The 14,945-nt window shown below is 35.9% G+C and overlaps 2 protein-coding genes across 2 annotated transcripts; one reads left to right on the plus strand and one right to left on the minus strand.

Annotated features, from left to right (window-relative positions):
- Positions 1-2,004: 2,004 nt before the first annotated feature.
- LOC127660624 (BLOC-1-related complex subunit 7-like) lies at positions 2,005-5,397 on the minus strand. The gene is made up of 5 exons (XM_052150968.1): positions 5,249-5,397; positions 4,839-4,901; positions 4,661-4,704; positions 3,486-3,506; positions 2,005-3,390 (listed from the first exon to the last, which is right to left on the minus strand). Exons 1-5 carry the CDS (start codon positions 5,378-5,380, stop codon positions 3,339-3,341), a joined length of 312 nt encoding a protein of 103 aa, XP_052006928.1. The 5' UTR covers positions 5,381-5,397; the 3' UTR covers positions 2,005-3,338.
- A 4,419-nt stretch (positions 5,398-9,816) lies between these two features.
- LOC127660334 (steroid 17-alpha-hydroxylase/17,20 lyase-like) lies at positions 9,817-14,879 on the plus strand. Its single transcript, XM_052150458.1, has 8 exons — positions 9,817-10,149; positions 10,227-10,365; positions 11,528-11,757; positions 13,339-13,425; positions 13,584-13,793; positions 14,151-14,320; positions 14,399-14,502; positions 14,614-14,879. Exons 1-8 carry the CDS (start codon positions 9,817-9,819, stop codon positions 14,877-14,879), a joined length of 1,539 nt encoding a protein of 512 aa, XP_052006418.1.
- Positions 14,880-14,945: the final 66 nt, after the last annotated feature.

Genomic DNA, 14,945 nt, shown 5'->3' on the forward strand with positions numbered 1-14,945 from the left:
AAAAGTTAAAGTTAAATAAAATCGTACATATTACTGCCTAAATTTTATAGCCTCTTTATAAAATTCTCCATATTAAGTTTGGTTGTGTATTTGGCTTGTTTTAACAATTGACTAAACAATTAACATATAAGAGAAATACAAGACATAGATTGTAAACTGATTGTTGCTGAAAATGTTCCTGAATTTAGAGGTTGCAGGAATACAAGTTATAAGTTAAGCTCAATCGACAGCATTTTTGGCATAATGTTGGTTACCAAAAAAAAGATAAGTGAAAGTGAGGCACAGTTTATAATGGAAGTGAATGGGGCCAATCAGTGATTTGTCTTATTGTGTATTCTGTATATACTTTATTTTCTATTAAATTTTTATTTTATTCAATTTTTTTATTTTTTATTATTCTTTTTTATTATCTCTGTCCTGTTGCTTTATTGTATTGATGTGCATTTTAAGCTCCTGTCACCAAGACAAATTCCTTGTTTGTGTAAGCATACCTGGCAATAAAGCTTATTCTAATGATGATGATGTAACACTGTAAACCCCAAAAATCTAAAACGGCCATAAAAATTATGCTTTAAACAACTTTAAAGTGCTTTTAGGAAATTATAAGATTCCCATTTATGCCTTTAAACCATAAAATTGGCCCCATTCACTACCATTGTAAGTGCTTCACTCTAACCTCAAGTTTGATTCGATTTTTTTTAAAGAAAAGGAGGGACGAGTCGAAATGTTTTGTGGTAATCAACATTATGCCACACATGCTGTCGATTGAGCTGAACTTGTATTAATCCTAGAATATTACTTTAAGGGAACATATGGGGGGAACTATTATACATAGGCTAACCTGAAAAAAACTGTCTATTTCCATTAGAACAGAAAACAATCTTATAGTTCACCCAAAAATGAAAATTCATTGAACAAAATTATTTACTCACCCTCAAGCCATCCCAGATGTGTATGACTTTTTTTTCTGATAACCACAAACCACAAACACAGTTCTGTAGGCCCATACAATGCAAGTGAATGGTGGCTAGAAATGTGAAACTCAAAAAGCAAATAAAGGCAGTATAAAAGTAATCCATAAGACTCCAATGGTTTTGTCTTCTGAAGCAATATGATTAGTGGGTGAGAAACACATAAATATTTAAGTCCTTTTTCCCCCTTATCAATCTCCACTTTTACACTTCCACATTCTTCTTTTGTTTTTGGCAATTCACAATCTTCATATAGGCACCTACTGGACAGGGAGGAGCTCTTATCAATAGCTATGCACTAAGTATTTTAATTATATAGGCTAATTGGTATATCAACTCTAATCCAATAGTTGGATTACAGCTGCAGTTTTGACTTGCTTGTAAATTTGTGTTCTTCTCTACCCCATAAACAAACATGCAACATGTATGCATTCAAATAGGCCTTAGGTTATAGCCTACTGTATGCCACACAACACAAAACAGAGTCTGTTGTGTTCATCTAGACTAGAGCAACTAGATTTTACAGCAAAGCAATAAGTCTGTTAAGTTTCAGAGTAGGATTTATCATAGATAACAGAAAACTGTTTACATTTGTACATAGAATAGGTGGTCAGCAGTATAAATGCATATCGGTAAATATATAAAATAAAATATTTAAAAAATATGTTATAATGTAATTTTAGCCTTTTCATATTTACGGGATTTCTGTAGTCATGAAACACTTTAAACATCTTCAAAGATCATTTAATTTGCTCTTAGTTATTTTTTCTGGCTATTTTTTGCCTGTAGAGGGAGCCAAAACCTTGTAAATAGTACTTATGGACTGATATATATATATACTGCCCTACTTGATGTTGTCACATTGGGCAATCTTATAAAGAAATATGGATTCACAACAGTCATGATATGTGCTTACAGTACAGAACATATACGCACATTTAGTCGTGCAGTACACATAACAATTATGAGGCAAATAAATGTGTGCATGAAGACGTTGCAGGTTTGAAGGACACAAGAGCATTACAACCATGCATAATTCTCTAAATATTTATAATTAGATACATTTATTTACATTAGATGCACACTGCAACACTCAATGCCACTTTTCTAAACCTAAATTACTTTTTTAAATATATTTACAAAATTAAGCAAAAATCTATGTGATATACAAACTGAAAAGGGGGGTTATCACTTCCCACAAGAAAGCTGTTAATGTTCCACATAGTACTCAACTTAAAATAAATAAATAAAAGAATATCCATATTTTGGATGTTTTAAGTCATAAGGCATTATCTATTTTGAATAAAACAGTGTAATACTAACATTTAACTTCAACACGCTATTCCACAATCTCTTTGTGGGTTGTAAGAGGGACCTTGGGCACTGATAAGTGGAACTAAGGAGGTACAGAACATTCTTTTCAGCTCAAGGTTAGCATTGCTAGCTCCCATGATCTTGTGAGTTTGAATGGTCTGACGTGCAGAGTGCAAGACCGATTATTAAATGTTTGGAATTTATTAGCTGTTGATCTGCCACACATTTTTTCATTACATTTCAACAATTTTGCATGAATGTTTTTCATAATTGCCTATTGTTTTCATGGGAAATTTTTTATTAAAAAGATATTATAAATTCAATTGATTCCATCTGATGTGTTACAAGCAAACAAGTGTAGACTTTTATCCTCATGCTTATATTTTGACTGTCATGTAAATGTACATGCACACGTGTCTTGCAGACTTGCTGTAAGTCAAAACTCTGTGTTGGAATCCTGAAGAGTTATGCTCAAGGCCTCGCTCTAGGACATCCATCTGCTTGCCCTTGCAGAGGAGTTGCTGATACTGAATGTTGGATTCACTTTATCATGTATTCCTGTGCTGCACGTTCCACAAAGGACTTGTTTCTTCCATTTGCCTTGCTTGTGCACGTACATTTAATTAATTTGTACAAAGCTTAGACTGAAAAATATCCTTCCTTAATTAATAGGAAAATCGTGCAGAAATGTTTTTGTGTGAAATTTTATACAAATATATTTAAGTCAATATATGGCACAACAAAAACATCACAAAACAAGACATACATAATTTAACAACAACATACAGTATTTTTGGCATATCATTTCTTTAAAACAAGATAAAAAAAAGATAACTGGAAACAATCTCCAATAGAAAAGCCTTCACTTGAAGGTCTTGCAGCTGTTTTGTGAGAGCCATCCAAGAGCAGGTCACAATAGCACAGGAGGAGGTTGGTCTTTGCATCTTTTGAAAGAGTAACTACTATGCAATATGAGCCATGTGCACTTTACAATGTTTGTATCTGTGACTGAAAGTCAATGAAATACCATGACGGAGGCTGTCCACAGCTATATTATTTCATCAAGCGTCTTAGCTGGTCCTGCAGGTTTTTTGAGTGTTCTACACTGTAAAGTGGACAAAGAAAGAAAGGTGAATAAACACAAAAAAAAAAAAAAAAAATTATGCAATTGTTTAAAATATTTAAATGATTATGACTTACTTCTTTTGAATGGCTTCTTGCCTAGAGAAAAATAAAAATAAAGATACATTTTAGTGTTTCCTCATTCACAACTGAAAACGGTCACCAATTATCTGTTCTTCGACGTGGCCATTTTCCATCACGATTCACTATATACATGGTGTTAATGAAAATGAATACAATCAGTGTTGCAAACATGGGATATGCAATATATGCAACGCATAGGGGTGCCACACAAGGGGGGGCGCCAAAATCATACTTTTAAAACTCCTTTAATACCTTACGAATAACCAAAAGCACAATTTTAAACAATAATGAAAGAATGTATTTTATTTAATTTTAAGTAACTTAAAACATTCTTTGCATTTTAAATGGGTTCAAGTGTGCATTTTTATTCTTTTATTTGATTTGATCAAGAGGTACCCTCTGTCGATGTCACATGACAAAAATGATCAGGGATAAGTTCTGGTATGCAGAACAGAAAAAGGAAGATGGAAAATGAAAAACAGTGCATTAAAATGAAGAAAACTATGTCCAAGAGGGTGAAGAGAGATTGGCTTAATTGATCACTTTATCACTGAAATTCTTCAAGAAAGCCTTGAACCGATATTTAGAATAGAAGAATAGAAGCCTTTATTTTGGTCTCACATTATACATGCATTTAACAGCATATATAACAATGAAATATATTTGTATTCACATATCCCAGCTAATCTGGGGTCAGAGTGCAGGGTCAGCCATGATACGGTGCCCCTGGAGCAGATAGGGTCAAGGGCCTTGCTCAAGGGCCCAACACTGGCATCTTGGCAGTGCCAAACTGGGGCTTGACCTTCTTGTCAGTAACCCAGAGCCTTTTTTTTCTGAATTGTAATATTTCATAATATTCAACATTAATGTTTCTGCATACCCCTGAATACAAATATATATATTTATACACTACCGGTCAAAGGTTTTGAAACACACTCATTCTTTATTATTATTATTTTGTCCACATTTTAGAGTAATAGTAGTCATCAAAACTAATTCAAACATTTAAGCATACGCCTTCAGATCAAAAGATTTTTAAGATCATGAGAAACATTTCAGTCAAGCGTTTCAAAAGTTTTGACCGGCAGTTTTGACCGACCGACCCACACACAGATAGACAGACCGAGAGAGAGAGAGAGAGAGAGAGAGAGAGAGAGAGAGAGACTTACTGATATTGCAAGTGCGTCGTTATAATAGACATTTTCCGTAGACTCTGTAAGCATAAATAAACTTTAGAAGTTACTCTTCCTTTCGTTATTTAAGTACATAGATGGAAAAGGGTATAACTAATAATAATAACAACACTAATATATGCTTATGAAACTAGTTAATTTATCAATAACTTACATCTTCAGAGTGCAAAATTGTATCTTCTTGAATAACCATATTTCTCGCTGCTTGACTGAGTAGCTGCAAAGAAAAAACACTTTTTAATTATAATAAATCAATTTATTTAATATATTAAATAAGAGATTTAATATAATCATAATTTAATTTAATACTTTAATAAGGCCGATAATTATCAACTGCATGACATTGAGTCGCACAATGACTACGTCCCAAAACCTTTGACAGCATATTTAGACACAATATATGACACCAAATATATGGTCTAATGATGTCTAATTAGACAGCTTACTTGGTTGGTAGACATATTTTACGTTTATAGTTGAAAGAAGGAAACAGCTAGCCAGAAGGCTACATTTAGTCTTAGCAGTCAAAACATTATCAAGTTATGTAACGTATTCGATATTTACTTCTTGGCTCCGGGATCCCTTTATCACTTGGCGGGTTAGAGCGATCATATCTCCACTGCAAGAACTGACTTTATCTGACAATAAACCTTTCACAGATTGACCGAAGCGAGATTGAGTCTCGGAGGAAGCCATCACTGTTTACTACGGAAACTCGCGAGGGACAATGTAAAGTGCGAGGATGGATAACTTTAAAGCCAGACTTATCTCATAAGATTCAAAACTACGAAAAACACAATTAGCTTGATTCAGTAAAGTAAAGGCAAGCCAAGGCACAGATTATCTAATAAAAATATACAACAGTACAGCATGCATCAACAATTGCTGGCAATTAAATGTTATTTTTGCAAGCTCTTAAGAAAACAGAAATTACAAAATTAAAGGAAGTCCGGGTTCAATAAAATTTCAGCTTAACCGGCAGCATTTGTGGCATAATATTGACTACTGCACAAATTCATTTTGACTTTAACCTCCTATTCTTTAAAAAAAGTAAAATTCTGGGTTACAGTGAGGCACTTACAATGGAAATGCATGGAGTCCAATCTTTAAATGTTAAAATACTCACTAATGCATATTTTTGTCTTTTGGTGCCCAATACTTTTGAAAGTTAATTGTTAACATGATTTTAGTGTGATAGCTAATATTTTCAGTGCAAAGTTATTGCCAATTTTACAACTTCATTGCCATTATGATGTTGTGTTGTTATGTATTGTGTTACTACTAATAAAAAAATAAACAGGTTTTATTTGCCTCACCATAATTTGGAACCACAGTTTCCACATATTCCTTTACTCGATTGGGATGTTCTCTGCTATTCTGGACAGCAAGGGCAGTGACTGTAACATCAAGCGTATTTTTTTGCATTAAACATGTGTTTAAATCGACTTTAAGGCTCCAAAAAATCTTCAAAAAGAATGCAAAGAATGGCCTTCTCAGTTGCCACAATTGCAACGCTTGCGTAACACAACAGGGTGTTCAACGCACCACCGTTTCCATTTAAATAAAAGTTGTTCCAGTAACAGTAAATGGAACAGTGGTGCCATTCAAGTTGGATACAGGTGCACATGTGAACCCAAAACACACACAGTCAAACTAAAAGTAATTGGTTACACTGGAGAAAATGTGCCCGTGATTGGCAGCTGCATTGCAACCATAATGCACAAAGGAAAACACAAAACTCAACTGTTGGTTGTAAGCAAAGATGTGCAGCCATTTCTGGGCCTAAATACATGCGAAAGGCTCAACCTAGTGAAGAAGGTTTTTGTGGCTTATGTACAAAAAGACATGAAAAAGGAAACGCTCCTCCGTAAATTCACTGACATATTTGAGGGCTTGGGATGCCTAACAGGTGTACATAAAATTAATGTTGATTAAAAGATGACTCAAGTTATTCAAGCATGTCACAAAGTTCCCTTTGCCCTAATAGGGAAGCTGAAAGAAGAACTTCTCAGCATGGAACAGCTAGAAAAAAAAAATAAAAATAGAAGAACCCACAGAATGAGTTAGCCCACTACACATAGGAGGAAAAATAATTGTCAACTCAGAATCTGTCTCGATTCAAGAGATCTAAACAAATCCATCAAGAGAGAACACATCAAGTTACATACCAGAGAGGAAATAATATCACAGTTTGCCAGAGCAAAATGGTGTAGCAAACTAGATGCCTCCTCAGGGTTCTGGCAGATTAAGTTAGACAAGGCGTCGTCCAAACTCTGCACATTCAACAACCCTGAGGGCAGATACAGATTTTTGCATTTACCATATGGCATTGTCTCAGCTCCTGAGGTATAACACAAAACCATCAGAATGATCTACGAGCACATCAGAGGCGTGGAAACCATAATGGACGACATCATAGTCTATGGTGCAAAGAGGACCATGATGCCAGACTTCGTGAGGTGCTTAAAGTGACTCGTGACTTCAGCCATTGAGAACATGAGACCACAGAACAAAGAGGATGTTAGATGTTTTCTAGGTATGGTTACATACCTGGGAAAGTTCATACCTCATCTCTCGGCAAAGTCATCACTGCTCTGTAGTCTCCTTGAACAAAATAATTGGTCACATGAACAAGAACGCTGCTGGGAAATCTTGAAAGAAACCCTCGCTGCTGAACCTGTGCTAAAGTTTTATGATCCTGAAAGAAGTATACAAATATCAGCAGATGCATCACAGTATGACTTGGGCACTGTGCCACTCCAACAGTACAACGATGCATGGCAGCCTGTGGCTTATGCATCCAGAGCACTCTCTGCTGCAGAATAAAGGTATGCGCTGACAGTAAAGGATTTGCATGCTATTACTGTAGTATATTTTTATCAAGTTAATCAGGAATAATCAATGAAAACATTGTTGATTTATACCACAGTTATGTCTGAGGGGCAAACATGCAGTTTACTGTATGTAAAGGCCTGTGACGTGATGAATATGTGCTCACATATGTTTGACTATTTGACTGTGTGTGCAGAAACATAAATAGCATTACTTAGGGGGGAGAATTGATCTCCTCCAAAGGACTTTCTGTTACTTCTTAATATGGTCAAGACCAGAGTCAATGAAGAGCATGATAATGCGTGTAACCCCACCTTGTTTGAGGAGGTGTATTTAAGTAAAACCAAACCAGAGATGGTTCAGTTGTTGTTGGTACTGTGGTTTCACCGTAGGCAACTCGGCTTTATTGTGTGATAATAAAATCTATTCTTCTGAAATCAAAACCCCAAAGATGCTGAGTGATTTTTCACAAAATTGGCACAAGAAACCACTACATTACCTATGCATGTGAGAGATTCCACCAATTTCTATATGGACAAGCATTCACCTTAGAGACTGACCATAAACAATTGGTGCCAATTATGACTAAGCCGCTGAGTGATTGTCCAGTCAGAATACAGAGATTTCTCTTCAGGTTTTCCAAAAATGCGATATAAATCGGATCTACACACCGGGCCAGTACATGTTTGCAGCTGACACCCTGCCCCGTACAATAGCATGATAAAACACACAGTGCAGAATTTAAAACCTATGTGGACATGTTTGTATGGAGACGCATCCAGGCCTAAGTACCCCAGATCGAATGGACTGTCTTAGAATGCAGTGAAAATTGTGAAAGGACTGATGAGAAAGACACATGTAGGTAAAGAAGATTTTCAAAAAGTCTCATGATCTACAGAAGCACACTGTTGGATAACAGACTTTCCATGGCTCAGATGCTGATGGGAAGAAGGATCCAAACGAACTTGCCTGTTAATGAGGATATTTTAAGCACTCCACACTCAATTCAAGTGAAACGCTTCAAGGAGAAACAAAAACAGAAACAAACTAGACTGTATGATAGAGGAGCAAAACCCGTCTAAAACTGTCAATATAAGAGACAACAAAACTGGTACCTGGTCTCAGTAGGATAATGTGGAAAAACAAGTAACTACGGGGTCTTATGAGAAACTGACAGATGGCGGATCTTCACTGTGACGAAACAGGATTCTTTTAAGACCTAAGACAAACACCCAAACTGAAACAAAGTCTTCCACAACAACACCTGTGCCTGTAGCCGCAGAGCCTGCACAGGCCACGGAGACAACATTTCAGACTATGATTGAGCAAAGACCCAAAAGCAATCATTAAGCTGTCATTAAACCTGCTGAAAGACTAATTGAAGTTATGTGAACCAAGCTGGATTGCTTTCTCCTGTTGCTGTTTAAAAAAATAAAAACAGCTAAGAGTTAATCTAAAGAGTTAAAAAAAGAGTTGTATTTCATTCATATTAAATAATTTAAACGTGAGGCATTTGCATCTGAACAGTAATACAATAAGATTCTGTTTTTTTATCATTAGTTAACACACTAGATATCATGAATGAACAATGAACAATATAATTTTACAGCATTAATTTATTTTTGTTAAAGTTAGTTAATAAATACAATTATTTATTATTAGTTCATGTTAGTACAGCATAACTACATATACAACTTTTTTATAAAAAAAATGTATTACTATTTGTTGAAATTAACATTAACAAAGATTAATAAATGATGTAAGAGTATTGTTCATCGTTAGTTATGTTAACTAATGTTAACAAATGTAACCTTATTTTAGTGTTACTAATATTTGTAATGCTCACATAAACTGTGTTTCTATTTAAGTTAATTTAAGTTTAATATTAAAAGGTTTAAAATAATAAAATAAAGTTATTTGATCCCTCTTTGTTCCATTATCTATTTAACCAAACATATCAAAGTGAGTAGTATAGCAGTTTCAAAACAGGCTAAGGGATCTGCCAGAGTGTAACATTTTGGAAGACATTTCAAATACATTCTGTAAACATGTACAAAACAAAAGAAACTAAAAACTAACCAAATGCATAAATTTGCGGTTTTATTTATTTTTGAATATGAGGACCCAGTCAACATTTTTGTTGAAAACCACACTGATGACACTTAGATAGTTGAAGCTAAACTATTTCAGGGTCAAGGAGGTGGCATTGAAGAATTCATATAAAAATCTGCCATTGGCTTGCTCTTACAGGCAATGCTGACTTAATGAGCTTGTGGGCACTTGGTTGAATATTGCCAACAATGTCTGAACCCCACATCATGTCATGGTTTTTTTGTTCATGTCTGTTTTCTGCAGTGACTTTGGCAGTGCTGTATCTAAAAAGGAAAATGAATGGATATCTGCCAGGCGACAGATCCCCTCCGAGCCTCCCCTCATTGCCTATCATTGGGAGTATTCTCAGCCTAATGAGTGACAGTCCTCCTCACATCTTTTTTCAGCAGCTGCAGAAGAAATATGGAGCTCTATATTCCTTCATGATGGGCTCCCACAAAGTCCTTATCGTGAACAACCACCATCATGCAAAAGAGGTCCTGATCAAAAAAGGGAAAATATTTGCAGCGAGGCCACGAACTGTAAGTAAACTGCATTGATCACTCTAATTATTTGAACTGCTAACTTTTTAATAAGGATTTACATGGTTCTCTTCAAGGTTACAACAGACATATTAACTCGAGGTGGGAAAGATATAGCTTTTTCTGACTACAGTGCCACATGGAAGTTCCATCGGAAAATGGTGCATGGGGCTCTATGCATGTTTGGTGAAGGTTCATTTTCTATTGAGAAGATAAGTGAGTATCACAGCCACTGCCCTGACTTCACTTACAATTACATTTAAAATCAATATTATTATTTATTTATTAAAATTAATAAATAGCACAGATCACATCAGTCAATATGGTGGAGGGGTTCTCAACAGGGGTGCTGAGAGCAAATTAGTTGAGAGGGGGGCGTTAGGTAAAAAATGTAGGGCCTTTATCAATATAATAAACAAATATATCATCAAGTTCCTCTTTGCATTAAAAAATGTATCTAGACTTGGAGTATATTAGTTGGTTCTCTATAATATGGGTTGGTATGCAATTGTACCACGGTTCATCTGATTTTGAAGTCTAGTGACGCATCTGAAGTATCTGGTTCAGCAGCGTGAAATACACAGGCAGAGGCACAACCTTGGCTAATGCACCTGTATGGCCCTGTAGATGATACGGCTCAATGGACAGCAGAGCAGGGGCGTTTTTATTCACAGACCAGTCTTGAGCTCTTAAACACGCACCATTTATTATTACAGCGCTGCGAGAACCAGTGAGAAGCAAGGCACAAGATTCAGAAACCATTTGAATTCGGCCCAGAATTTTACAGTACCACCCTTGAATTTACTATAGTAACACCAACTGTACTTTAGGCAGTAATAGATTAATAATAAATGTGATCATCTCACCACTTCAGCTCTATTAAATTTGCAATAGTATACATTAGGGTAGTGGGAGAATATAATAAATTTTTTTGTAACAACTTATAAATGTTTATATTTTGTATTTGTTGTTTTTAAATGTGTTTAGGGTAGAACTACTTTTCATACTTACAAAACTGCCATAGTCTATTTTATAGAAGTCATGTTACATCTATATGTAACCATGGTTGTGAAGATCCATGCTTCCTTGTGCTTACTATGGTCTACAAACACAACTGTTAAAACTATGAAAAAATAAATAAGCTGGGGTAAGGGAATGAAGTAGTAGTTTTTGGTTCAACCAAAAATGTTTGAGAACCACTGATCTAGATTATATAAAAAAACAATATCCAAAAATAAAAAATAAAATGTGCAGAATAAAAAAACAGAATATCCAGAACAAGTTGCAGGGAGAGGAGTCAATGGAAGAGTTTTGTTTGAACTATATTAATCTTTTTCTCTTCAGTTAATGCCACCATATTCTCGTTTTCCACCTACAGTTTGCAGAGAGGCGAGCTCTATGTGTGATTTGTTGACTGAAACTCGGAACAGTGCAGTGGATCTGGCCCCAGAGCTGACGCGTGCAGTCACAAACGTGGTTTGTGCCCTGTGTTTCAACTCCTCGTACAAACGTGGGGATGCTGAGTTTGAGTCCATGCTCCAGTACAGTCAGGGAATCGTGGATACAGTCGCAAAGGACAGCTTGGTGGACATTTTCCCATGGCTGCAGGTAAACATTAGTTCAATATGTCATATATATATAAATAATAATTAAAGTTTCAACCAAAAAGAAAATTCTGTCATTATTATTTACTCACCCTCATGTTGTTCCAAACCCACATGACTTTCTTTCTTCTGTTATGCACAAAAGAGATGTTAAGCAGTATTTTGTCTGTCACCATTCAATTTAATTGCTTTTCATACAATAAATGTGAATGGTGACTGTCTCAAACTTTCTGCCAAACATCTGTTGAAACAATTCCAATGTTTAAAAAAAAAATAATAATAATAATAATAATAATAATTAAAAATCACTGCGCATGCGCAGTAAGCGGTGTCAGAAAGCCAGATGTGTGAAATTTGACCGATTAAGCTAAGCGCTAGCTAGCTCCTCTAAAAGATAATGGCTGTTTCTCAATGTGCGTTCTTTTGTGTTCTTACGTTCTCGTGGACTCGGTCGATGTCATCATCCTCTGACGAAGTTCAATTCCAGTACTCAAGAACGCAAGTACCGAGAATGCATAAAATTACCTGGATGTGTTCTCGATCAGGAGTATGCATTGGATGGTGACTTGTTGTCAAGAACCCGGTACTACTGTGGCAGACGAAGGACATTATCGTTGTGTTTTCCCCTCAACACAACAATACATTTCCGCTGATGGCTCTTGGGAGTCATTATACTCTGTCAACATTTGTTTTTTTGTTGGGTATTATTTAAATAAAGTAAAAAACATGTAGGAGTGTTAACAGAGTTTTTAAATTTAATGTTTCACTAGGCTTACAAAACCTCACTGCTGTGATAATGCCAGTAGTTCTCTCAGCTTTGTTCAAAGTTTGCAAAAGATGCATTCTACATCCTTCTGTCCTTCCGTCGAGTTCATTCTTCCAAGGTGGCTTGACAAGACTGGTCTTCACATGAACACAAGTCCGTTCTCTGCATTCTTACCATTGAGAAACAGCCAATATAGAGCACAATTAGCCTTCGGGTTCAAAGCTAGCTGGGTACACTATTGCTAGTAACGCAGCTAGTTAAAGTCATCAATTAAACGAAAGTACGAAACAAAGCCAACATAAAAACAGAAATATTCTTAGCTATACTATTATCAAAATGATATGAGTTAATAATATACCTGTAATAAAATGTTCGCTGCCTAGCCCTGAGCTGAAATGATCTGCTTATTCCAGCACTATAATGGAATCAGATGAAGTGAGGCCCTCAGTTTTTGACATTGGGGATTTGTGAGGCATTAGCACGGCACCTCATTTAGCTTAACCAGACAATTTAAAAGTAACTTTTTGAGGACTGCTGTGTCAGCTAACAATGGATTTGGTTAATTGTTTGCGCCGGTCTTTTTGCCACAACTTGATTCTGTGACATAGCGGTGACGTTGCCAAATTATTGGTCTATTGTGTTCCAAAGAAGAAAGTCATACAGGTTTGGAACAATATGAGGGTGAGTAAATAATAATAGATTTTTTTAAAAAGTATAGTAATTTTACCCTTTAAGATCTCATTAAAAAGCAATCATACAAAATCTTTTCTCTTATTATCAGGAATCTGAAAAATAACAATACTACTTTTTTTCTCTAAGATATTCCCAAATAAAGACCTCAGAATCTTGAGACAGTGTGTTGCCATCAGAGACAAACTGCTTCAAAAGAAATACGAGGAGCACAAGGTAATTTTACATCTTAATTTTTACAAAGAAGACCTCAATGTTTGTCTATAATATGCATATTTTATTAGCACAGGCTGTGTTTTAGGGTACAGTGTGGTAGCCTATTTTTCGGCCATTAATTTCTCTGTCAATAACGTGGCATTTGTCTCTATCTACAGATGGATTACAGTGATAACGTCCAGCGGGATCTGCTCGATGCACTGCTGAGAGCCAAACGCTGTTCAGAGAATAACAACACCAGCACTCAGGATGTTGGTTTAACTGAAGATCACCTACTAATGACAGTGGGGGACATTTTTGGGGCAGGGGTGGAAACAACTTCCACTGTATTGAAATGGTCAATAGCATACCTGATACATAATCCACAGGTAATAGAGCTGCTTACCACTGAATCAATTACATGTTATTTATATATATATATATGGTCAGGGGTTCAAGCCACAACACCACCAAGACACCTCTGTTGGGCCCTTGACCCTATCTGCTCCGGGGGCTCCGTATCATGGCTGACCCTGCACTCTGACCCCAGCTTAGCTGGGATATGTGAAAAATAAATAATTTCACCATGTATATGCAGAAATGTATGTATAATGTGTGACAATTGATCAATTTATTTTATTATATATATATATATATATATATATATATATATATATATACACACACACATGCATTTGTTAAAACTTAACAAAACATATTTGATGGTCTTTGCATTAAATGTATAGGTGCAAAAAAAGATTCAGGAGGAGCTGGACAATAAGATTGGAAAAGACAGACACCCTCAGCTCAATGACAGAGGAAATTTGCCTTATCTAGAGGCCACTATAAGAGAAGTGCTGCGAATTCGACCAGTCTCCCCACTCCTCATCCCTCATGTGGCGGTCCAAGACTCCAAGTATTAACCTCATACTTACTGTAATGATTTGTGCAAGACAGTTTGAAAAGTACTGATGTCTTCTCTAATCTTTTGCAGTGTGGGAGAGTACACTGTGCAGAAAGGGACACGAGTTATTATTAACCTGTGGTCTTTACATCATGATGAGAAAGAATGGAAGAATCCTGAGCTATTTGACCCAGGTAACTAACATAGAATTGTCCAATAGATTGCCTCTTAAGATGCATCTAAGAGCAACGTTATACCGTTAAAATAATGCAAAATCCCAATACAATTCTTTTCTAATCTGATAGGACGATTTCTAAATGAAGAAGGCGATGGTTTGTGCTGCCCATCACCGAGTTACCTGCCATTTGGTGCAGGAGTGCGTGTTTGTCTCGGTGAAGCCCTGGCAAAAATGGAGCTCTTTCTCTTCCTGTCATGGATTTTGCAAAGGTTCATGCTTGAGATGCCTGCTGGCCAGGCTCTGCCTGACCTGCAAGGCAAATTTGGTGTCGTTCTTCAACCTAAGAAATTTAAGGTCATTGCTAGACTAAGAGGAGACTTGAACCAATGCTGAGTAATAGTACTTTCTTTCATTTCTTCTCTTCTAATTTTCAGACATTTGTGAATATTTTTTTTTTTA

Source organism: Xyrauchen texanus, chromosome 20 (genome assembly GCF_025860055.1).
Source record: "Xyrauchen texanus isolate HMW12.3.18 chromosome 20, RBS_HiC_50CHRs, whole genome shotgun sequence".
Lineage (NCBI taxonomy): Eukaryota > Metazoa > Chordata > Actinopteri > Cypriniformes > Catostomidae > Xyrauchen > Xyrauchen texanus.

Coding starts and splice junctions, on each gene's coding strand:
- LOC127660624 (XM_052150968.1), bottom strand. CDS start 5,380: ATGGCTTCCTCCGAGACTCAATCTCGCTTCGGTCAATCTGTGAAAGGT. Junction 4,902..5,248: donor AGGGATCCCGGAGCCAAGAA/GTAAATATCGAA, acceptor TTTTCTTTGCAG/CTACTCAGTCAAGCAGCGAG. Junction 4,705..4,838: donor CAATTTTGCACTCTGAAGAT/GTAAGTTATTGA, acceptor TTATGCTTACAG/AGTCTACGGAAAATGTCTAT.
- LOC127660334 (XM_052150458.1), top strand. CDS start 9,817: ATGTCTGAACCCCACATCATGTCATGGTTTTTTTGTTCATGTCTGTTT. Junction 10,366..11,527: donor ATTTTCTATTGAGAAGATAA/GTGAGTATCACA, acceptor TTCCACCTACAG/TTTGCAGAGAGGCGAGCTCT. Junction 14,321..14,398: donor GTGGCGGTCCAAGACTCCAA/GTATTAACCTCA, acceptor AATCTTTTGCAG/TGTGGGAGAGTACACTGTGC.